Source organism: Halichoeres trimaculatus, unplaced genomic scaffold (assembly GCF_033239565.1).
Source record: "Halichoeres trimaculatus isolate MK-OKI-2021-1 unplaced genomic scaffold, fHalTri1.1 fHalTri1_scaffold_6, whole genome shotgun sequence".
In the NCBI taxonomy this organism is placed as follows: Eukaryota; Metazoa; Chordata; class Actinopteri; order Labriformes; family Labridae; genus Halichoeres; species Halichoeres trimaculatus.
In genome coordinates, this window is record NW_027437184.1 from 1,179,287 (window position 1) to 1,202,672 (window position 23,386).

Sequence of the window (23,386 nt, forward strand, 5' to 3'; positions counted from 1 at the left end):
TCTGTGTTGCAATCCCGGTGCTGGTGATTGTTGAGTCACTCTGAGGATGGGGAAGTTTGGGTGAGGCCTGCTCTGAGCAGTCTGAGGACTTGTTGCATTTTAAACCAGACACCGAAGTGAACAACAGACACATGTTTGTTTATTAATCTAGAGTTTATAACTGACTTCTGCAGAAAAACCTTTGTTTCTTCTCTGCTTTGGACACTGAGGTCAGAGGTCAAAGTCTGCAAAAGTCACTTCCAACTTCTCTGAACCTAAAGTGTGTGTGAGGAGTTTTTGGGGGATCCAGAAATTCAGGCAGAAAGATCTGTGTTTCTCTCTGCTGAAAACGATTCCTGTGATTATCATATTTTTATAAGCAAACTCAAGGCCTACCTTTTTAATCTGGCTTTTAGCTAAACTTTGTTTTATTTATTTATTTTTTTAACCTGCATCTTAAGGAGTTCACTCCATTTTAGTTTCAGAGTCACTATTTAATGTTTTACCACTTTTTATTTATTTATTTATTGAGTCAGTTTAGTTTTAGCTCCAGTGTGGATTTGTAAAGAGTCCTGACTTACAGTCCTTGTCTGTCTGAGCCTTGAGCACATCATTTTGCGTGTGAGTGGTTGTGTGTTAAATATGGGGAGGGAGGGTGGGTGGGATCCTCTATTTTCATCTGTATCTCCCTGATCTGCTTGTTTATTTTAATGTACAGCACTTTGTGATACATCGTATGGATGAAAAGTGCTTTATAAATAAAGTTTGATTTGATTAATTTTGTAGTGATGGTGGACACTGGAGCCTAACTGTCAGACAGAAAAAGGACAGAAGAAAGAGAAACAGGAGAGAGATAGAGCACAAGCTAAAGGCTAAAACATGAGCTAAATGCTAAACACAAGCTAGAGGCTAAACACAGCCTTCAGGCTAAAGCACAAGTTAAAGGCTAAAACACAAGCTAGGCTAAAACAATACTTAATGGCTAATTATAGAGTTAAAGACTTAGACATAAGCAAAAATTAAAACTCAAGCCAAAGTCTAAAACACAAGCTAAAGGCTAAAAAACTAGGTAAAGGCTAAAACATGAGCTGAATGCTCACATAAAAGCTAAATGCTTAAAATCAAGCTAAAGGCTGAAATGTGAGTTAAAGGCTAAAACACAAGCTAAATGCTTTTGAAGAGCAGAAGAAAGATAAAAAGAAGAGAGAGACAGAGCATGAGCTAAAGACTAAAACACACGCTAATTGCTAAAGCATGAGCTGAATGCTAAAGTATGAGCTAAAGGCTAAAATGTGAGTTAAAGGCTTAAACCAAACCCAAAGGCTTTAACGTAAGCCAGATGCTTCAATAAGAGCTAACAGTTAAAAAATAAGTTTAAGGCTTTAACATGAGTTAAAGACAAAAACACAAGCTGAGGGTTAAAATACGAGCTAAAGGCTCAAACACAGTTTTAAACAGAAGTGGTTATCATTTAGGAAGTTGACTCAAGTGCACTAACTCTAAAACCAAAGAGCTTCTCGTCTTGAGAAATATCTTCTGTCTTTTATTGACTAAACTGCAAAAAGGTCTGAATGCAAAATGAGAGACAGACACAGAAGTGATGCTTCAGGGCCTGCTGCAACTTGGGTCAATGTTGAAAGGTTTGTGCCACTGAAAAAAAAATTAGCTTCACACATTAAAGAATAAAAAGGAACTTCTAAAATGTTTGTTTTGGAGCTGATTTAGAAAGTTTCAGTGAAAGGTTGGGTTTAGAAATCAGAGAAATGCTCTAAAATATCATCACATATCCTCAGAATGCTGCTGATCAGAGTCAGTCTTCAGAGGATGTGCTGCTGCAGGGTGTGTGTGAGTGTGTGTGTGTGTGTGTGTGTGTGTGTGTGTGTGCAGGGTTAAAGGTGTGTTAAACGTCACAAACAGCAGTGTGTTTCTCTCATCCTGACTCCTCTTGGTAGAAATCTTCCATTTCCAGTCCCAGCTCGCCCATTTTGTGCGCAGGGCCCCGTATGTCTGACCCACTAACACATTTCTGCTCCTCAGACGGCGTGACGTCACACGGGGGGCGGAGCCTGGAGCGTTCAAAACACAGCCTGCCCTCAATCCTCCCTGATTTTTGGCTTCCTGTCTCTTGTTTTTGCGCTTATTTTGCAGCTGCCGAGCTGACCCGGGCTTTCCGCGGCTTCTCACCTTTTAGTTTGACCCGCTTGGTTTTTGGAGGATGCGGCTGTTTTCCGTGTGTTTATCTCTCTCTGAACCGTTTCTCCACGACACCGTTTCCTCCAGCTGCATCTTGTTTGTTTGACTGTTTGCTTCCCCCTGAACATGGAGCAGTGAATTACCTGTGCAAATGCACCTGTCCGAGGGAGGATCCCCTGCTGTAAAAGTCAAAGAGGTAAGACTGCAGGAGAAAAGGAGACAGAGGGAAAGAGCTGAAGGCTGCAACAGCTGCAGCAGCTGCAGCCCATTATCCCGCCTGCTCCCCCTGTCTGTGGACATTTCCACTCAGGACATGAAAACTAAAGTCACAGAAAAATGTTTTAAAGCTTTTTCTCAGATTTCCTGTTTTAATCTCATCCTTTCTGCGTGTTCAGACTTGAGATGTCGATGCTTTGCGCCGTTTCCTGCTGCAGACTCTGCTCCTCAGCTGTTAGCTCGGTTTCTGTTTATCACCTTCTGGCGCCCAAACCGACAAATGTTGGCTCCTAGGTTTGGTTAAACGTGTGTAAACGGTAAAAATGAGCTGGTTTAACGTGTTTTATGAGCAGATCTATGAAGGAAAAAGCTCTGAGGTTTGTTAAACCTTTTTATTGTCTTCCTCTGCTTTGTCTGACTGCCATAAAGAGGGTCAACATAACCCAGCGCTCAGCTCATCTCTCCTATGACCCTGTAAATACAGCTTTATGTGTCTGTTACCTCCAGAGATGGGGTCAAACAGTAACAAACTTTGCCTGCACATTAAAGGTGTAAAAAATATCCATACAGCAATATATCATATACAGATATAGGTTTTTGTACCATACACATCAATGTTTTCTGTCTATTTTGGGGTCAGTTGGTTTAAAATCATCCCTTTGATTTAATTTCTACAGTATAATAGACTGATAAAATCATATTCAGAGCAACTTTTTTGCCCAATATCAGATTTTCTATAATAAAACACTGGTTGCATTAACTGGTACGGTGGCCAGCGAGTGTCAGACTATTTGCAAACACCACAACATGAATGCAAGACCAAAAACTCAAACGCAAAAGCAACAACACAATGGAAGCTAAAGAGGTTAGTTTTCCCAACAGACACAGAAAAGTTGCAAAAGTTAGTAATTTTTTTTTAAACTATATCTGTGATAAATAAATCTTCATAGGGGTCTCATCTTGTAAAACTTTTATAGTACTTATATTTATTTACTTATTCATTTACCAGGAAAATACTTCATCTTACATTTAGCTTTATGAATCAATAACGTTAGCATTAAAAGCTATATTTAGCATAGCTGAAGATAAAACAAAACAATCATTAACTCACTTTCACAACTTTTCTGTGTCCGTTAGGAAAACTTTCCTCTTAACTTCTGTTGTGTTGTGGCTTTTGCAAATTGTCTGACACCTACAGGCCACCGTAGATTGACATTTATCAGTTGCCCAATCATTTCTTAGCAGCATTAGTTTAATGTTACAGTGGTCGAAGTGACAACACGGCAAGTGACTTTCAGTGTTTCAAAAACAGTTTTGACTCATAGTGTCCATTTTAAATTTGAGTAACGCTATGTGATTTACATCATCATCTCTATTCCACTCTTATTTACTGTGCAGAATATCACAGTATATCATGGTATTATTGTGTTATTGTGACATCTTTTGCCTGTAATCAGAGTGAAATGTGTATTAGTAGTAGGGATAGGAATCAAAAACCGGTTCCTGTTGAGAATCAAATAAGAAATCAATCCATCATCCATAGCCTTTGTGTTTAACAATTCCCTTATCGATTCAGGATTTTCAGCTTGAAGTTTTCCTGAAGAACTGACTTCTTAAAGAAATGTTCATCACTCTCTCTCAGGAGATTCATATTCAGAACATTCAACATGGTATAAATCACCTTATTTACCAAAATAATAAAACAGTGTTGGCTTGATGCTAACGTATATGGGGAAACTGCATTGATATGCTAGCAGTTAGCATACATCAGTATAACTTCAGCTTCAGAATAGAATTTCAGCTTTCATCACAGAAACATATCACATCAACTCTTTGTAAAAAACACTGAGAATTTCAAATGCTAAAAGCTAACAGGCTAATGAAAGGCTCATGGCTGACGGAAAGGTTCCAAACAACTTAAACCATTGCTATAACCACTTTGAGACACTAGATGGCCTACTTCAATTATTAATATATTAAAACACAGAACATCAACGTCACATTGTGTGAAATTTTGACCTGTTTCTGTTTAATTCTGCCCAGAAATATCCAGACTCAGGGACCAGTTACATTTTATTCACTTACAGTATAAACTCAGTTAAATGTTGTTGACACAGAAAACCTGTAAAGATACTTTTTGTACCAAGAAAATTCACAACAGGGATTGATAAGGGAATCGATAAAGAATGGGGTTTTGCATATTTCACCGTCTGACCTCTTGTGTAAATCCTCTGAGCAGCTTCGTCTCTAAGGGTGAAGATGTTCTCCAGTCGTGTCTCTCACACCGTGGCCTCTCACCTGTCCCCTCCTCCAGGTGTGTGTCCCCTGGGTGCAGCCTGGCCTGTGCTGTGGTGGCGATGAAGAACCCAGGAGCCGTGGAGCGCCAGCGGCTGGACGTCCTCCTGGAGGCCGCGCTGGAGAGGGAGGCTCGCCTCTGGAAGGTTCCTGTCTTCAAGAACGGATGCATCCAGGTGAGACCGAGGAGGTCCTTCTTTTTTACCGTCGTGAAGGCGTAACATGTCGAGTTTTACTTCAGACTTCCTGTAAACTGGATTCATACTGACCTTTACAATCAGATGACCAGGCCAAAGCTGCTTGCGTTTATCACCGAATCAATGTTTTCCTTTCAGTTAAATAATGTCAACATTTATTTTTCATGTGACAAGAAGCAGAAAGACTCTGTGTATAAATGTTTTCATTTGGAGAAACACAAACGTCCCTCTGACGTGAGGCGAAGCTGTGGTTGATCTAAAGTTTATGGAGGAGTTAAGAAAGGTCTCTGAGCTCTTTAAAGGTCAGTTTCTGTGACTTAAAATCTTAGTTTCACCCTCACAAAGAAAGGAATGGATCTGAAATCGTCCAGATTTGACGCCTCTCTTTGTTGGAGTTATAAACACAGAGTTCAGCTCAGCCTGGTCGTCTTAGAGCGGTTAAACATTTACTTCCTGAAGTGTTGATACTTTAACTCATGGATGTGTCTTTACGTCGCTCAGGGTGCTGACATCTCTTCGTCCCAACACCAAGAAACCATCGTCTGGCTCGGGGAGATGAACAGACTGTTCCAGTTCAGTCCAGAGACCTTTGCGCTGGCGGTCTGCGTCCTCAACCGGCTGCTGTCCTCCGTCAAGGTACAGAGCTGAGACACAGCCTGGTTTCCACTTTCTCTGTCTGTGATCAGTTATTTATTTATTTATTTATTCATCAGCTCAAGCAGTAAACATGACATTAACAGTAAAATATCCCAACCATACCTGTTGGGTGTAGTGTCAGAAAGTTAGCTTGTTATCAACATTAGCAAGTCAGTGTCAGGATGGTTTTAAAAAATCTGTAGGTGGTAAAAAAGGTATTAAATTGAACTGAAGGATTTCTGTTTATTTCCTGATTTTTTGTGCCCCTGACTCTTTCTTTTTTTTTTTCCCTCCAGGCCCAAACGAAATACCTGAAGTGCATCGCGTTCACCTCTCTGGTGCTGGCTGCAAAGATCAATGAGGAAGACGAGGTCAGTCTGAAAACACAGCTAATGATGTGAAAATAAAAACCACCAGACTCAGAGCTCCTTGAAAACATTACGTTTATTTCTCCTCTTTGTCGTCTTTGTCGGCGTCTCCTCCCACAGGTCATCGGCTCCGTCAAAGACCTGGTCGTGCAGAGCGGATGCAACTTTTCGACAGCGGAGATTCTTCGCATGGAAAGGATCATTCTAGACAAGCTGCACTGGGACTTGTACACGGCAACACCGGTCGACTTCATTCACATAGTAAGTCAGAGTTTAGCAGAGAGCAAACAGAGGGTTTGGTTTTTTACCTGGACCTGGAGCGGTCTACAGAGCAGCTCAGAGTCCACAGGCTGGACTCTGAGCTGCTCTGTGGATCCAGGTCCTGGTCTTGCTTAAAGACACAGCAGTACAAAAGCACACAGAAAAACCATCATGCTGGCGTCACGCTGGCCTGAAGTCACTTTTCATAAACCTTCACAACCCCTCAGCGAAGACTTGGTCCTGGTCCAGATTTGTGCCTTTATCATTGAACTCATTGTGCCATTTAGTTTTCACACATCCTCCTTTTTCTTTAGATAACCCAGAAACATCGAAACACGCCGCTCTTTAATGTAAATACAGAGGGGGAAATAAGTATTGAATGTGCCAACTTTTTTCTCATCACATTTATTTCCAAAGCTGCAATTCAAACCAAATTTCTCCCAGACATTGGTATTAACTCAAATAATCCACACATGAAAAGAAATCACAACGTTCAGGTCCATAAATAATGATTATGGTGAATTAAGTACGATAACACAGGAAAAAAGTATTGAACACACCATGGAAAGGCTGAATACTTTGGACAGGAAATGCACCATACCACCTGAAATCTGTCAGTAATTATTACTTGAACTTCCAATTAGTGCAAACCAACATCAGCTGGGCTAGAGCAAATTGAAGGTCCTATAAAAAAGGTGTTTTTTTCACCAAGCAGTTAAATAGCACACACCTCATGATGGGTAAAGGCAAAGAGCTCTCTGAAGACATTCACAACCTGATTGTTGCTCAGCATCAGAATGGAACTGGTTACAGACTTATATCAAAGCACCTGAATATTCCAGTCAGCACCGTTGGGGCCATTATTCACAAGTGGAAGAAGCACCACCTTACCATCAACAGGCCACGCACAGGAGCTCCTTGAAGATTTCTGACCAGGGAGTCAGAAAGATAGTCAGAAGAGGACTCAACCAGCCAAGGACCACCCTGAAAGTGCTCCAGAAAGACTTGGAGGCAGCAGGTATAATTGTTACAGAGAAAACAACAGGCAATGCACTCCACCGCCATGGCCTCTATGGACGCTCAGCCCGTAAGACTCCATTCCTCAAGAAAAGGCATGTTGAAGCTGGTTTAAAGTTTGCTAAACAGCATCTTGACAAGCCTGTAGAATACTGGGAGAATGTTGTCTGGTCAGATGAGACCAAAACTGAACTTTTGGGCTGTCATACTACAGACCATGTTTGGAGGAGAAATGGCTCTGCACATCAGCCAAAAAACACTACACCAACAGTGAAGTTTGGAGGTGGAAGCATCATGGCATGGGGTTGTTTCTCATCTCATGGTGTTGGCAAACTTCATCTAACTGACGGAGCAATGAATGGAGCCATGTATGGGGAAATTCTTGATCTGAATCTGCTGCCATCCACCAGGATGATGAAGATGAGACGTGGCTGGACCTTCCAGCAGGACAACCATCCAAAGCACACGGCAAAGTTGACTCTCAAAGGGTTTCAAAAAAAGAAAATCAATCATTATTTATGGACCTGAACGTTGTGATTTCTTTTCATGTGTGGATTATTTGAGTTAATACCAATGTCTGGGAGAAATTTAGTTTGAATTGCAGCTTTGGAAATAAATGTGATGAGGAAAAAGTTGACGCGTTCAACACTTATTTTCCCCACTGTAGGAGCTTTGATAAAGCTTTGAGTAACGTTTGGTGCCTGATGATTCATAAGCGAAAGTGAAACAGGGCTTTGAATAAAATCCAAATAGAGGTTTGCTATAACAGCTGATTGCAGCTTCAGGGCCAAAGTGAAAGTACCTGGATGTGACTTCACCTGTGTCAGAGTAAAACCAGGCTTTTCTCCAGGATTGTGCATTTTTGGACAGGAAAAAGAACATATGTCAGCATGACGACGTCGTTAGTGCTCAGCAATCTCTCAGAGCGTGTAAGACTGCGTCTGCAAGCTGCCAGCAAAACAACGGGCGGGCTGCGTATCAGGCCAAGGCACTTCTGACTGACTCTAACCCCCAAACAGACGGTTTCCGCGCCAGGCCGTGTTTATAGTCAATGTTAGTTGTGTCTCTGAGGTTATGGCACCGCATTGTTTCAGAGTCGGTTAATCGTTAAACCCTCATTAAACGAATCACTGGCTAAAGTCCGAACACACACATACTAGACATCATCATCATCATCACGCTGCTGGGCTGTTTTCATGACGAGCTCATCAGGAAGTCATCAAAGAAAAACCCTCAGAGTGGGCGGGATCAGGTGTCAGGAAGGAATGGGTTAAACTGACCAATCAGAATCGAGCTCTCTGAGTCCAGACTTCCTGCTGTGGATGTTAAAGAGCAGCTGTTCGGCCTGTTTCCTGCCACGTTACAGAAAGTGCTTTAAAGAAAAATACAGTGAGAAGCTGAAACAGGCCGGCCACCGTCATGAACACAGCCGTCAACGCAATCCATCCAGACTGAGACCGCTGACTCAGGTTTAGGGACTCTCCTGACTCTCTGAATTAAACTCGTTGTTTTCCTGTGTAGTGTCGTCGTGCATCCTGCGAGTCTATAATCTCATCTCCACTTACATTCCCTCTTCACATAATCCCCGGCGTTTGATTGGTTCCTGATCCGTTAATCTGTGAAGGATTGGTTCGTTTTTTTAAAGCTGTCACAGAAATAAAAACACTTGGCACGTTTGATTCGGCGTGGTCTGCAGGATGGAGGATGGCAGTGCCCTCAGCCACGGCGAGCGACTGGTGTCAGTAATCTGTTTACAGCGTGTACAAAATCTGAGACTTTCAAAATAAAGAGACATAGTGTGTTAATAAAAACTATAATAAAATAAAGACTTCTCTCTTTTTATATTAGTCAAATAAATACTTTTATACCTTTACTTTAAGTATTTCTGCGTACATCCCCCTGCCCTGGAAAAACCCTCTGCTTCCTGTGAGTTTTTCACCCCGTCTATAAAACAGCATCGATATAATCTGTGAATATTCAGCGACACTCACCACCATGACACTTTGATGTGAGTAAATATGAGGATGTACAGAGCGTTACCTCCACGTCTGAGTGAAACCCTCTGAATGACACAGTCAGCGATGAGCAGTTCAAACATTAAATCATAAACTACCTCCTCCGTCCTTTGCTACATTACTCTGGATCCCCATGGAGGACAGACTGAGAGTGACAGGGGATGATGGGAAAGTTTCAGGTGTGTAAGGTGTAGAAAAAAAACTCATGGCTTATTTCTGCTACAGCGATAGAGACGAAAAAACAACAAAATCTAAAAAAACATTGATGAAACAGAAAGAGGTTAAAACAGGTGACTTCATGGTGTAACTGGTTTATGGTTTTAACCTGCTAGTTAGTAAAGATGCAACAGTCAGCACACAGGTCAGTAACTTCCTCTTGTTTTTGGTTTGGATTTTGGTTCAGTTTGGTTCTGATGGCCAAACCTGCTGGACCAGAAACAGCAACGTGAGAGTGATTTTTTGTCTAAATCTATTTCTTCTTTCTACTTTCAAAGCAAAATGAAAAAAAAAGAAGAGTGGACTCTCCTGTAATGTCTCTTCCTGTTTTTGATCCAAAAAACAAACAACTTTTTTGATCACATTCATCTCGGGCGCTCCATCCTTTACTCCTCTCCATGATCTCTGTCGTCTTTTCTCACCATTGTGCTGCTCTTTCTCTCTGAACTACCTCAAAACATCATCTGTGTTAAGATTGTTTTGTTTTTTTTAACATTATTGATATTGGTAAATATTGGTTAAAGGCCATTAGAGATAGATCGATATGGATTTTTTGGGGGCCGATACCAATGCTAATTATTAGTAGGCAAGGAGGCTGATATCTGATATTTGAAGCTGATATTTATTTTCAGTCAAAAGGGAAATATTGACGTAAAAAATTTGCACAATAAAAACTCCAACACTTAACTACATTTAATTTCTTCAAGCATATGTTTAGTAAACAAAATAAATAGCTAAAGTTTTCTACATGCCTTTTACAGGTATGTAATGCAGTTGAATTAATTTTCTGTTTGGTTTTACATGACTGATTTTACATGACCATCTAGGGCTTCCATAGTGTCGACAGGGAGAAACTCTGTGCAGAGAAGCATCAGAGCAAACAATCAAGCAAACAAAGTTATTTAACAACTAAATGAGGTCTGAATTACTGTAATAAGTAAAAAAAAAAAAAATCTGCCAAAGGAAGAAGAGAAAAGATTTTTGTTTGACTTGTTACAGTAATTCAGACCTCATTTTGTCTCTAAATAACTTGAAATCAGACATTTTTCTGGACTGCTCAGGTGAATGTGGCTCATGTTAAGTCTAAAAAGACATTTTTGATTGAAAATCAGACAAAAACACTTGATAAGATTTCAGATTTTTGCAGTGATGTTGGAGAACATTTCTTTTGTTTGTTTGTTTGTTGTTTTTCTTTCCCTTCTCTGACGGCTCAAACACTGAAGGCGGTTGTGCCATCCAGCATTAGTGTTAGTGTAGTAAGCATCGCCAACTTTAGCAGGTGATATTTCCTGAGGGGGCGTGGCCTCAGCCCTCTGCGCTGACTGACAGGCTCACACCAACAGAACCAGCTCATCAGATGAACCACCAAACCAGAAACACCTCAGCTCACACCTGTGCATTGAACCGTTAAATTATTGCATCTGTACTAGCTAGCTAGCTAGCCTGAGCCTCTCCGTCCATTCTTTGGCAGCTAACAGGATTCTGTCAGACAGTTTCCAGTCGCTGTGTGAAAAAGTGTTTTTAAAAAGTAAAATAAAGTCTCCTTTTCAACATGAAGCCCCGCCCAGGTTAGGATTGACAGTTCACAGGAACACAGAAAAGCACTGCACGTACCATACAATACATACAAGGTTACTATAGTTCCTTTAGGCTAACGCTCGGCTCCTCAGGGGTCAGACTTGGAGGGTCAGACCTGGAGGGTCAGACCTGGAGGTCAGACCTGGATCAGACTCTCCACGTGAAGCCGAAGCAGAAATGAACAGCAGGGCTGAGTTAGAGAGTCAGAGATTGTGAAGTGATGGTGGAGAGGAAGATGGCGTGGAGGTGGGATGGAAAGAAAAGCTCAGGTGTGTCTGATGACGTCATGAAGTGATGGAGAGCTGGAGGTTTGATGGAGAAATGACATCTTTAAGCTAACATTTGGTCTCGTTCCTCTTCCTCCTCCTTCCCGGTCTAGTTCCACGCCCTTCTCGTCTCCGGCCACCCTCACCTGGTTCCCTCCATCGGGCTCTGCTCCGGCGCCGGCTGGGACCCAAAGGCAGACCCGGCTCCGCTCCCGGCCCGGCATCAGAAGGCGCCTCCGGGCTTCCAGGCAGCGTTGTGGACCAGGCAGGTGCAGCACTGTATGGCTTGCCACCAGCTTTGGCAGTTCAAGGGCTCCACGTTAGCTTTGGCCATCATCACTTTGGAGTTGGAGGCGCTCACACCTGATTGGTTCTCTGTCCTGACGGGGCTGCTGAAGAAAGCACAGGTGAGACAAACGCACAGGTCCTTTAATACAGGCTCCAGACTCTGAGTCCCCCAGCCCAGACTCAGCCCAGACTCAGCCCAGACTCAGCCCAGACTCAGCTCAGACGTCGGCCATGTTGGAGGCATTGATACAACAGAACAGCACTCATCTAGCAGGTAGACTGGGTCACCGTCACACTGGATGATAAATTACTGCTGCATGTTTGGCTGCACGTTAGAGTCTGTTCACAGCATCTCTTGTTCCCAGGGACTCAGGTTGACATTTTTATTTCATTAGTTAAAGGTTAGGAGTATAAAAAATCAGTGGAAAAACACTATTGTAGTTTGATTTGTAGTAATGCACCAGATAAAATAAATATTAGTGTTTGCAAACTCCATGATTCAAGATTCAAGAAGCTTCATGTCAAACTGACACATGTTTATAAGTGGAAACTGAAATTTCACCACCAAGGTCCTGTTTTTAAGCTAATGTAAATATATGAGATAAATATCAAAGATTTCTGTCTAACTTCATCTTTGGATGGATAAATGTAATGATTGGTGTTTATTTGATTTGATAAAACCTAAATATAATGTCTGATTTATAAAATTGCACATGTATGTTGAAGTATAGCAGCCCCCTCTAGTGGGCATTGGAGGCTTTGAACATTCAACTATATATTTTTTCTTGATTTTAGTTATTTATTTTTTTATTTATTCATATTTTTTTTTGTGGGATGTGTATAAAAAATTCAATAAATACCTGAGGAAAAAAAGAACAACACTAGATAAGAAAAATAGTTTAGTGGTAAATTTAGTGTAGACGTGAGCATTGGACTTAATCCAGAAAACAAAAGTGAAATTAAAAAAATAAAATCAAATAAATAGAAAAATAAAATAAATTCAAATACAAGCACAGAAACAAAATCTGAGTGCATTTTTTCTATGACTCATCATATGATGTTTTAATTTTGGGGGGGAAATTTCTAATAATCTGGATATTAAATAAATTAAAAAGTTTTTTTTTCAGAACGTTCAAAATAAACTGTTTACAAATTTAATTAAGTTTAATTAAAAAAAAAATTATGTACAATGGATCCATGTTAATCTCATGTTATGAATTGTTTGTTTTTGTCTTGTTTAGCTTTGGTGTTTTCTCTGTCCTTGGTTTTTATCAAAAATTATTAAATAAAAAGTAAAGTTTTTAAAAAAAAAGAAAAATATCAAAGAAAAACAATATAATATTACATAAATAACAAGAAATGTGAAAATTATTTTTTTTAAAAACTAAAGGAACCGACAGAGTACACTCCAGCAGCTAAATAAAGCACAGTTAATACAGGAAGTAGTCCACGATCATCTCTGTGTTTTGATTTTTACTGTTTTAAACCTTTAGAGGAATCATTTAGTCAGAGATCGTCAGAGTTAGTCTCTGCTTCACACTAAGCTGTCCTTTTAAAACCTGTCTGAGATCCTCTGGGAGAAAAAAATCGACTTAAAAAACCTTTAAAGCTCTTTAATGTTTCAGAGAGGATTCTGGGAAATGTCCCTTTAAAGTCGTCGGTGTGAAGAGTTAAAGTTCTTCTTCAGCTCGGAGCTTTGACCTTTGACCTTTGTGGCGTCTAACCCGCTCTGACGTCTCTGCTCCCCCAGGTCGACAGCGGCGAGTTCATCCACTGCAGAGAGACGGTGGACGACTACCTCCACAGCCTAGAGTTCTCCCTGCCCGCCAACGCCATCTACATCATCGACAGCGCCCTGATCCAGGACGAGGAGCGGCGAGCCCGGAGCCCCACGCAGCGCTCCAGGCAGAGGGCGTGGCGCCGCCATCAGGGGGACCTGGACGAGTACTACGACGGTTTCAGGTGTCTGTACAACGAGGAGGCGACTCCAGGAGGCGTGGAGGGAGAGTCCAAGCAGAGCAACGTGTCGCCGTGTCCGCCGCTGCACCCCGCCGTGAACTAGCCCTCTGAGCGGCGCCCAGTGCTTCCACCTCACGGCGAGAACGACGATAGGCTCAACTCACATTTCATGACCAAGATCATTCGTTAGACACATGACCACGGCTGGAGGAGGCCACGGCTGGAGGAGGCCACGGCTGGAGGAGGCCACGGCTGGAGGAGGCCACGGCGTTTAGACAGGGAACACCTGAGCGGGAACACCTGAGCGGGAACACCTGAGCGGGAACACCTGAGCGGGAAACCCTTCTCTTCATGACGCCATGTTTGTTTATACGTTTTTAACTTCCTGTCGTATAAAATTCGCCGTTTACCTTTAGTTTAACCAGCCGCAGGTGAAGACTGAGGAGGAGGAGTGTGTGTGTGTTCCTCCTGAGTGTGTGTGTTCCTCCTGAGTGTGTGTGTTCCTCCTGAGCGTGTGTGTTCCTCCTGAGCGTGTGTGTTTCTCCTGAGTGTGTGTGTTCCTCCTGAGTGTGTGTGTTCCTCCTGAGTGTGTGTTCCTCCTGAGTGTGTGTGTTCCTCCTGAGTGTGTGTGTTCCTCCTGAGTGTGTGTGTTCCTCCTGAGTGTGTGTGTTCCTCCTGAGTGTGTGTGTTCCTCCTGAGTGTGTGTGTTCCTCCTGAGTGTGTGTGTTTCTCCTGAGTGTGTGTGTTCCTCCTGAGTGTGTGTGTTCCTCCTGAGTGTGTGTGTTCCTCCTGAGTGTGTGTGTTCCTCCTGAGTGTGTGTGTTCCTCCTGAGTGTGTGTGTTTCTCCTGAGTGTGTGTTTCTCCTGAGTGTGTGTGTTCCTCCTGAGTGTGTGTGTTCCTCCTGAGTGTGTGTGTTTCTCCTGAGTGTGTGTTTCTCCTGAGTGTGTGTTTCTCCTGAGTGTGTGTGTTCCTCCTGAGTGTGTGTGTTCCTCCTGAGTGTGTGTGTTTCTCCTGAGTGTGTGTTCCTCCTGAGTGTGTGTGTTTCTCCTGAGCGTGTGTGTTTGGTTCGTTGGTTCCTCCTCAGAGCCACAGAGCACTTTGACATTAAGCTTTTTTTATGCAAATAATTCTATTTTTTCACGTCTGTTTTGTTTTATTTTACTCTCTAACTTCCTGATACTAAACGTTATCGTGTGTTTTATTTACTCGTTATTATGAAAAGCTCGTTTCACAGAAAAAAAAGCTTTAATTTGTGACTGAATGCTGCAAACGTTTCCTTCCTCTCAGATGATTCAGACTTTGCTTCGTGTTACTGAAAAACATCGTTTGGGAGAAAAGTTCGACACTAGAGGAGAGAAACTAAACGTTTGAGATGATTGGATTATGGATGAAAGCACCGACGGTCACACCTTGAACTTTTACTGAACTGTTGGGACAAACGTCCTGTTTTACTTTAACTCTTCCTGTTTCTGTGGAGCTGCAGGACGGACACGAGCGACGTAAACTAACTCATCATGGTTTTTGAACATTTCCTGAACAGTTTATCGTCCTCTGAGCCTTTCTGCAGTGAACAGGTCGATTTTCTTTCTGTAACTCTGGCTGCTGAGCTGTTTCTGATATCTCTAATGTGAACGGTTACTTCCTTTGTTTACTGTACGTTCCTCTTCGTTTGATGCAGTTAACGGACGTCAGGACCATGACTCTGTTTGTTTTCCTTCATTTTCTGAGGCAGCTATCTTCATCGTCTGATCAAACACAGAAATAAAGCTACGACTGAAAGTCAGCACCTGTTTTTCTGGGTTTAATTCTCAACAGAAGGAAAGAGGAGGAGCTCTCGTTATGTGTTATAAATGTTAAACTATGATGGCTCTGTTTCAGTTGCAAAATGAATTGTTTTGATAAATTATTTTAAAAAAATCAATCAGGCTTTATTGATAACAACTTTTTCATACACAGGAGTGGAAACGCAAAAGAAATAAGAAGTAAAAAAATAAGAATTAAAAAAATAATGGGAAAAAATAACACCAACCCCACCCCCTGGTGCACGGGATGAAGACAACATGGCTAAAATCTGCAGATGAACTGAAGAAACGTGAACATCTGGCTGAACCTTTGGAGTAATGCATTATGGGTAATGCTAGAAGCTTCATTGATCCAGTGAAAACATGCAGCATAAACTACAAATATGTAAATCTGTCTAAGGTTGGAGCTCTGAAGGCCGGTGGTTGAGGCCAAGGTTATCATAGTTCACTAAAACGAAACTAAAAACGAATACTTAAATTTAAAAAATATTGCAGTTAACTCAAACTAATAAAAACTAGAAAAGAAAACAAAAACGATAAGTAAACAAAAACTGTATCTTGCGTTCACAAAACTAAGTGAAACTAACTAAAATTAAAGACAAAATGTCCTTTGTTGTAGTTTCTGACAATATTAATAGTTTATATATATTTAAATTAATCTGACACATTTTCCCAACCAATTTTACAACAGTTTTCAGCAGTTGTCAGCGCCGTACGGCACCATCATAGCAACGTACTGGGACGTGCTTGTTTACTGCACTGACTGGCTGTGCTCTGTGCTGCAACCAAACGTAGAGGAGCAACGAATCAGAGCATCTGTGATAGTTTAATTTCATGTAAGTCTGACTTTATTGTTACAGAGTCCAAGTTTCTAATCATTAAAGCTCATATTATATTTTTGTACATAATTTATTATTTATTATCATTTTTGTTTAATTTATGTTAACATTATTTTATATAATTCATGTTTATATTTTTTTATTTAATTTGTTTATATTATTTTTATTTAATTTATGTTAACATTATTTTATATAATTTATGTTTATATTTTTTATACTTAGTTTATACTATTTTCTTGTGTTTAAGGCAGCAGCCAACAGAAACCAGACTGACTGAGCATTGTCCAGCAAATAAACATTTTGACTACACTTCATTATGAACTCCTCAAATGGAAAAATAATTTGAATAAAACAGTTAAAGTGGAGCCCTGATTATTTGAAAGTTTGTTTAACAGGAGAAACTTACCTTTTGAAAACTCAGTTCAATAAATTCAGTTTGATCAGTGAGGGTTTCCACATTTCAGCTTCTTTAAAGTTTTAAAAAGTTTCTAACACATTGTTGTCTTCAGTTAGTTCAGTCTGTATGTCAGCCACAAAGCTCAGTTACTGATTTCCAAATCTTTGTTTATAAAATCTTCTAAATATAACAGATACCCCTGTATTGTCATTTTCCCACAGAAGGGTAGACTGGGGATAGTGGTAACATTTTGATATTTCTTTCTCTAACTCTGAGCTCTTTTAACCCAGTGTCTTCAAACTGCTGTAAAAAACTAGCTTCAAGTGTTTGCTCACAAACAACCTGAAAACAGCCTGGGCAGTTTTTAAAAATGAGATTTCTCTGGCTGTTTTTGACAGGTCAGCCTTCACAGGGATAAACTGCATCAACTTCTGAACATTCATGATAATAAAACTGTACAAAAGGTGAAACTGAGCCCTGGTGGGGAGCGGTACTTCAGGGAGGGGTACGGTACCTTAAGGAGGGGTACGGTACTTCATGGAGGGGTACGGTACTCCTGGAGGGGTACGGTACTTCATGGAGAGGTACGGTACTCCTGGAGGGGTACGGTACTCCTGGAGGTGCAAGGTACTTCATGGAGGGGTACGGTACTTCATGGAGGGGTACAGTACTCCTGGAGGGGTACGGTACTCCTGGAGGGGTACGGTACTCCATGGAGAGGTACGGTACTCCTGGAGGGGTACGGTACTTCATGGAGGGGTACAGTACTCCTGGAGGGGTACGGTACTTCATGGAGGGGTACGGTACTCCTGGAGGGGTACAGTACTCCTGGAGGTGTACGATACTTCATGGAGGGGTACGGTACTCCTGGAGGGGTACGGTACTTCATGGAGGGGTACGGTACCTTATGGAGGAGTACGGTACTCCTGGAGGGGTACGGTACTTCATGGAGGGGTACGGTACTCCTGGAGGGGTACGGTACTTCATGGAGAGGTACGGTACTCCTGGAGGGGTACGGTACTCCTGGAGGGGTACGGTACTTCATGGAAGGGTACGGTACTCCTGGAGGGGTACGGTACTTCATGGAGGGGTACGGTACCTTATGGAGGGGTACGGTACTCCTGGAGGGGTACGGTACTCCTGGAGGGGTACGGTACTTCATGGAAGGGTATGGTACTCCTGGAGGGGTACGGTACTTCACGGAGGGGTACGGTACCTTATGGAGGAGTACGGTACTTCATGGAGGGGTACGGTACTCCTGGAGGGATATGGTACTTCCTGGAGGGGTACGGTACCTTATGGAGGAGTACGGTTCTTAATGGAGGGGTAAGGTACCTTATGGAGGAGTACGGTACTCCTGGAGGGGTACGGTACTTCATAGACTCTCAGATGATCTCAGGCACTGATCCCTTTTTTTTTTAAATATTAGATCTCACTCCAAGCAAGTTTGTCACAACTGTCCCTGAATGTAATAGTGGTGAGCTAGCTTAGCTAACAGCTTATGTTTTAAACATTACCACAAACGACCTGAATGAAGAAAAAGAAAACTAATCAGACACAAAATAAACATTAGTTCAACTACAAAGCATGCTGGGTAATCAGAAAAATAATGTGAGCAAAACAAAAACAAAAGAAACGTTCTTACCTCAGAATGACACAAATTTCTTTATGTCTGCTTCAGGGCTCTATGTGTCCACATGTGGACTAACTGAGCATGCTCAGAATGAATCAGCTGATTGGAGCAATTGCGAGTGTTAGAATTGACCCGTGTTACAACTATCCCCGATCTCCCCTACTAATGAGACAGAAAATGTCACACCGACTAAAAAGAAAAAAACAGTTTGGCTCAGAGGAAACTGGACAGGTGGTGAAAGTTTTGATACTTTGAGTTAATTTCCCCTAAACTCACCAAACGCAGGTTTGACCTTCATTTCCCTGACGTCCTGTTTCCTGCTCTGAGCCCTGTCCTCTGTGACTCCTCCCATCACGCCTCCTGCTGCTCCTCTGGCTGTGCAGCCTCATGTTATCTCATACGTTCAGTGTGTAGACAGACAGCATCATTGTGCTTTGTTAACAGAGTGTTTCAGGAGCACCATGACAGGGAACGGAGAGCAGCGAGCAGATTGGACTGCTGGATGGTTTCCTGTCAGCCCTGCAGGTGGTGGACAGAATAATAATAGAGCTGGCACAGACTCCCCGTAAACAGAGCCATTAGGACGGGCAAATCTCAACACAGCCACCACTTCCTGCGTCTGCTTTCATCGATCAGGGAGAACAGAGAGACACATACACGCCTGGTTTCAGTATGTGAGGAAATGTCACACACGTGGCGAAACAGACAAATATCATTCCTGCCCAGTGACCTTACTGCTGTAAAAGCAGCTTTTGCCCCACATAAGCAAATTATATGTCAAAACGTGAGCAGTCTTGTCCTGCTTCTGACAAAGTGGTTTTTACAGCCAAAGGATGAGGCACTTCACCACAAAATGGTCAACTGTCAGGAGAAGTACAAAAAATCACCCCATGTACATCAATGTTAAATCTTGTGGGGTTTTCTCAGAGATCAGTGGAGGATCACTCATTTGTCTCTCGCTGTCACGGCCGCATTTCTTGATCTTTAGACATGAAACCAATGTGGACAGCTTCATCAGGGAATCAGGACTCTCACGGCCCAATTGTTTTTCTGATCTGATTTTTATTTTTTTAACTGTTATCATTCAATTTTGTTTTTCTGTACACATAGGTGTGTGTTTATATATATATATATATATATATATATATATATATATATATATATATATATATATATATATATATATATATATATATATATATGGCTGCCTGTTGCAGCAGCTCTCTCTTCTTTGTCCGTTTCTTGTAATTTTGTCGTCTCTTTTCCGTCATCTTTGTATTTGGAGTGGATCATTACTTTGTACGGCTCATTTGTTGGTCATGGACACCAAACTTTTTGTGTCTTCAGTGATATTTTTACTACTTTTTCTCCTGTGTTTGTCTGGAGATCCTACATGTAACCATGGCTGCATTGTTTACATGTGAACTCAGCTGTTAGCAGCTTGTAGCATGTCAATGCTAACAGGTGCTAGGCCAGATGTTTCCCTCAAGCTGAGGAGAAGAAGGTGAGGATGACGTGCTGGTTCTCAGGTGTGAGCTAAGAAGTGACGACATGGACCTGTCCTTCCATCCATCGTTATTGGGAACGTAAGATCTATCTCCAATACGATGGACGAGCTAGCTGTGCTAACCCAGCAACAGAGGGAATACCAGAGGGCAGAGTAGCATCATGCTATTCACAGACATGGCTAACAGAGCTAACAGCAGACACCAAGGCCACATGTGAAGAGCTTCACCTGCTGTGAGCAGACAGGATCCAGGAGACAGAGACTGAACAGACTGCTGAAGAAGAATTTTGTTGTACTTGTTATGATGACAATAAAGTTCTATTCTATTCTATTCTATTCTATTCTATCATGTACTTTATTAAAATAAAGTTTGACTTGACTTTTTTGTTCACTTTTTATTATAAAAGTTAAAAACTAATAAAAATACTGTTTAAAAAAAGTTTTACAGTTAACAACTTAACACACACACACACACACACACATCCTGCACAGATCCTCCACCTTCAGCAAACACACAGTGGACGTGTCACTCTGCACACACACACACACACACACACACACACACACACACACACACACACACACACACACACACACAGACACACACACACGCATCTCTTAGCTCCTCTGCACCGAGCAGGAAACACTTCATCTCCAGCTGACAGCTGTTTGGGTTACATGTGAGGCCTGCAGTGTGTGAGTGTGTGTGTGTGTGTGTGTGTGTGTGTGTGTTGTCCAAAAAGGTGTCTTCACCTGTCCGTGTCTCACTTTCATCTCCTTCCTCCTGATGATTATCGTGGCAGAGACAGGATGAGGGGGTTTGCGTTTATTTCCCTGACAGAGTGAATCCAGCTGCTCCGTGTGTGTGTGTGTGTGTGTGTGTGTGTGTGTGTGTGTGTGTGTGTGTGTGTATGTGTGTGTGTGTGTGTTCGTTTATACTGGCTCCATGTTAGTGTGTGTGACACTGTCACAGAACAATACCTCAGGGTTAACCACAGTACCATCTCTCATGGACGACGTACACCAGGTTAAACTACCACATGTTTTCGTCTGATGACGCTGAGTCGCTCTGAGAAACATTCACACGTTTATTGATGAACAGGAAACAGCACCAACATGTTGCATCAGTTTTTATTAAGACTTTAAGTGAAGCTTGTCAGTACCGAGGTGTACACACTGCGCTCACAGTGCACAGGTACTCAGTTTAAGGTTTGACTCTACGATATTCATACGCTCGTTTGGGCTCATTGGACACAGGAAGTCAGAGAGTGTGACTGTACTACACCTACGTACAAAAGGTTAACACACAGGTAACACCTGGACAAACCCTCAGACAGCTCTGGGTTAGAAAACGTCAGGTTTTTCTGATTCCTTCAAATTAAAGAAAAGTCTTTAAATTTCTCACCATGAACTGAGGAAAGTTTGCCCAGCGCGTTACGCCGCAGAGTTTAGGGCTTTACCTGTCGTTCTGAGTGAGTAAGTGATGAAGAAAACACAAAAAAAACAACACAAAATGATTCAAACACAACATAATGAAACAAAAATTGCATATATATAAAAAAAAGTGTCCAAAAATCAAACAGAACACAGAATGACAGATCCTGAATCAGTGAGATGACCACTGCTGGCTTTACTCTCTAAACGTCTCACCATCTGCCCCTCCCCCTGTGGCTGCTTCATCATCATCATCATCATCATCCTCAGTGTCTTTGGTCCATGTGCACAATGTCAAAAAGATGGAATGTCAGAAAAAGAAAGAAATAAAGAAACAGATGTTGTTGGGTCTATGGTGATGGAGGACAAGTCCATGGTGGTGGTGTGTGGGAGGGTTTACAGCGCCCATAAATTAACTGAAAAACACGACAGAAAATAAGCAAATAAATCCACTGAGCAACCAACGAGAAACAGGAAATAAACAGTGTTTAAGCAGAGGATGTGTCTGTTAGTGAGAAAGGATGTTTAACAGGATGCAGGCACACGTCACACTTAGTGAAAGTTAGTGAAAGTTAGTGAAACCATCAGTGAATCAGTCACAAAATGGAAGATCAGTTTCCTCAACCGCAGAGTCTGGAAGCCGCCACAAGGGGGAGCTACTGGTCTTTAAATAAGTCCATCTCCTCCCTGCTCAGATCAGCTGTTAGTCCAGGGTTTATTTGGAGCTTTTATTTTTGAGATATCACTTCTTTCTCGATTGAACTTCTTTGTGTCTCAGGTTAAAACTCAGGTTCCCAGAGAAGGAAATGTTTTTAACGGCTTCAAAAAGAGGTTAAATTATTCAGATGGCCGGCGTATGACCCTGACTTTGCTCCAGCGTCTCTGGATGATCGGTACAGACAGTGGGTTTATTTGGGTATTACTGCCCTGTGTAAGACTGTCACAAAAAGTCACTTTAACATCTTTGATGTATTGTGTCAAAAATTGAGCTTGGTTTCTTACACTGGTCCAAAGATAAACTAGTGAAGTTTAAGAAAGATCTCGACCCAACCTGTGATCGCTGCAAACTGGCTCCTACCACTTTATTACACACGTTCTGGTCTTGTCCCAAGGTTTATCGATTTTGGTGTTTTATTTTTGAGACTTTTTCCAGCATATGTGGGACAAAAATTGATCCTTCTCCATTGATTTCATTGTTTGGTGTGATGCCAGTAAACAGTTCTGTTAACAAAAGTCAAGAAAATAGGATTGCATTTTGCTCCCTTTAAGCCAAAAGACTCATCTTGTCAAAATGGAAGGACTCTGTACCCCCATCTTATGGTCAGTGGATAAGGGAGGTCATGTGTCTTGTACATTTAGAGAAAATAAGATACAGAATCAGAGGCTGCACCAGAACATTTCAGATAACTTGGAAACCATTTATAACATTTGTTGAAAACATGCCACCTGGCAATTTATGCATGTAATATACATCTGGGTTTTTTTTTTTGTTTTTTTTTTCATAACATGTGTAATTTTTGTTGATCTATCTACCTGATTTATTGTATTTATTATTATTATTATTATTATTATTATTATTATTATTATTATTATGTATTTATTTTAATTTGAAGGGTTTTTTTTTATTTAATTTATATTTTAATATATATCTAAATATATTTATATCTACAACACTGTCTGGCTGTTAATTCAAAGTTGTTGTTTTTTTTTTGTTCTGTGTTATGTTAAAAAAAACAATAAAAAATACATTGTTCAAAAAAAAAAATTGAGCTTGGTTTTTTAGGAGTTTTTTTCAGCTACGAGGGTCCTTTATTAAAAAGGTAAAAAAGTTCTGACTCAAGTGAACTATTGACTCTCATTCATATATTTATTAATACCTACAACTCAAAGATTAATAAAGGTTTAATAAGTGAGTTATAAAATGCCATCATCACACTGAACAAGGATAATAGGGACTTGGAGGGACTCTGTTTGGGAAAGCCTGGTGCGTTTTTTCATTACGCCTAAACAGAAATCAAAACAAAGTGACACCGTCTCCTCTGTTGGAGGGAATGTGGGGTAAAGATGGCTGACCACGCCCACATTTTCTGGACTTGTCTCCTCATTAAACTTTTTTGGAAGGTGGTGAAATCAATTATTTCAAAAACCCTTGGCTTCAAAAATGACACCTATCTTCTCAAGATCTTGCTGGCATCAAGTAGAAAGGCTATCACTAAATTTCCCAACTGCTGGTATTTTTATTAATATTGTTAAACAGCTACATCTATTAGAGCAAATGACTTTTTCTTTA

The 23,386-nt window shown here is 41.3% G+C and overlaps 2 protein-coding genes across 3 annotated transcripts in view; one reads left to right on the forward strand and one right to left on the reverse strand.

The window, feature by feature from the left end:
- The first annotated feature begins 2,022 nt into the window (after positions 1 to 2,022).
- On the forward strand, positions 2,023 to 6,495 carry ccni2 (cyclin I family, member 2). Its single transcript, XM_074673093.1, has 5 exons — positions 2,023 to 2,368; positions 4,703 to 4,859; positions 5,382 to 5,516; positions 5,813 to 5,887; positions 6,005 to 6,495. The coding sequence occupies exons 2-5, from the start codon at positions 4,746 to 4,748 to the stop codon at positions 6,278 to 6,280; spliced, it is 600 nt and encodes a 199-aa protein (XP_074529194.1). The 5' UTR covers positions 2,023 to 2,368; positions 4,703 to 4,745; the 3' UTR covers positions 6,281 to 6,495.
- An 807-nt stretch (positions 6,496 to 7,302) lies between these two features.
- The window catches only part of septin8a (septin 8a), a 56,060-nt gene continuing 39,976 nt past the window's right edge, over positions 7,303 to 23,386 (reverse strand). The window contains exon 10 of one of the 2 annotated variants that reach the window (XM_074673091.1): positions 7,303 to 11,629. In XM_074673091.1, the coding sequence (XP_074529192.1) occupies positions 11,461 to 11,629 (169 nt within the window). In that variant the 3' untranslated portion in view covers positions 7,303 to 11,460. Of the gene's footprint in view, positions 11,630 to 20,755; positions 21,513 to 23,386 lie in introns of those variants that run through there. The other variant, XM_074673092.1, reaches the window with a different exon arrangement.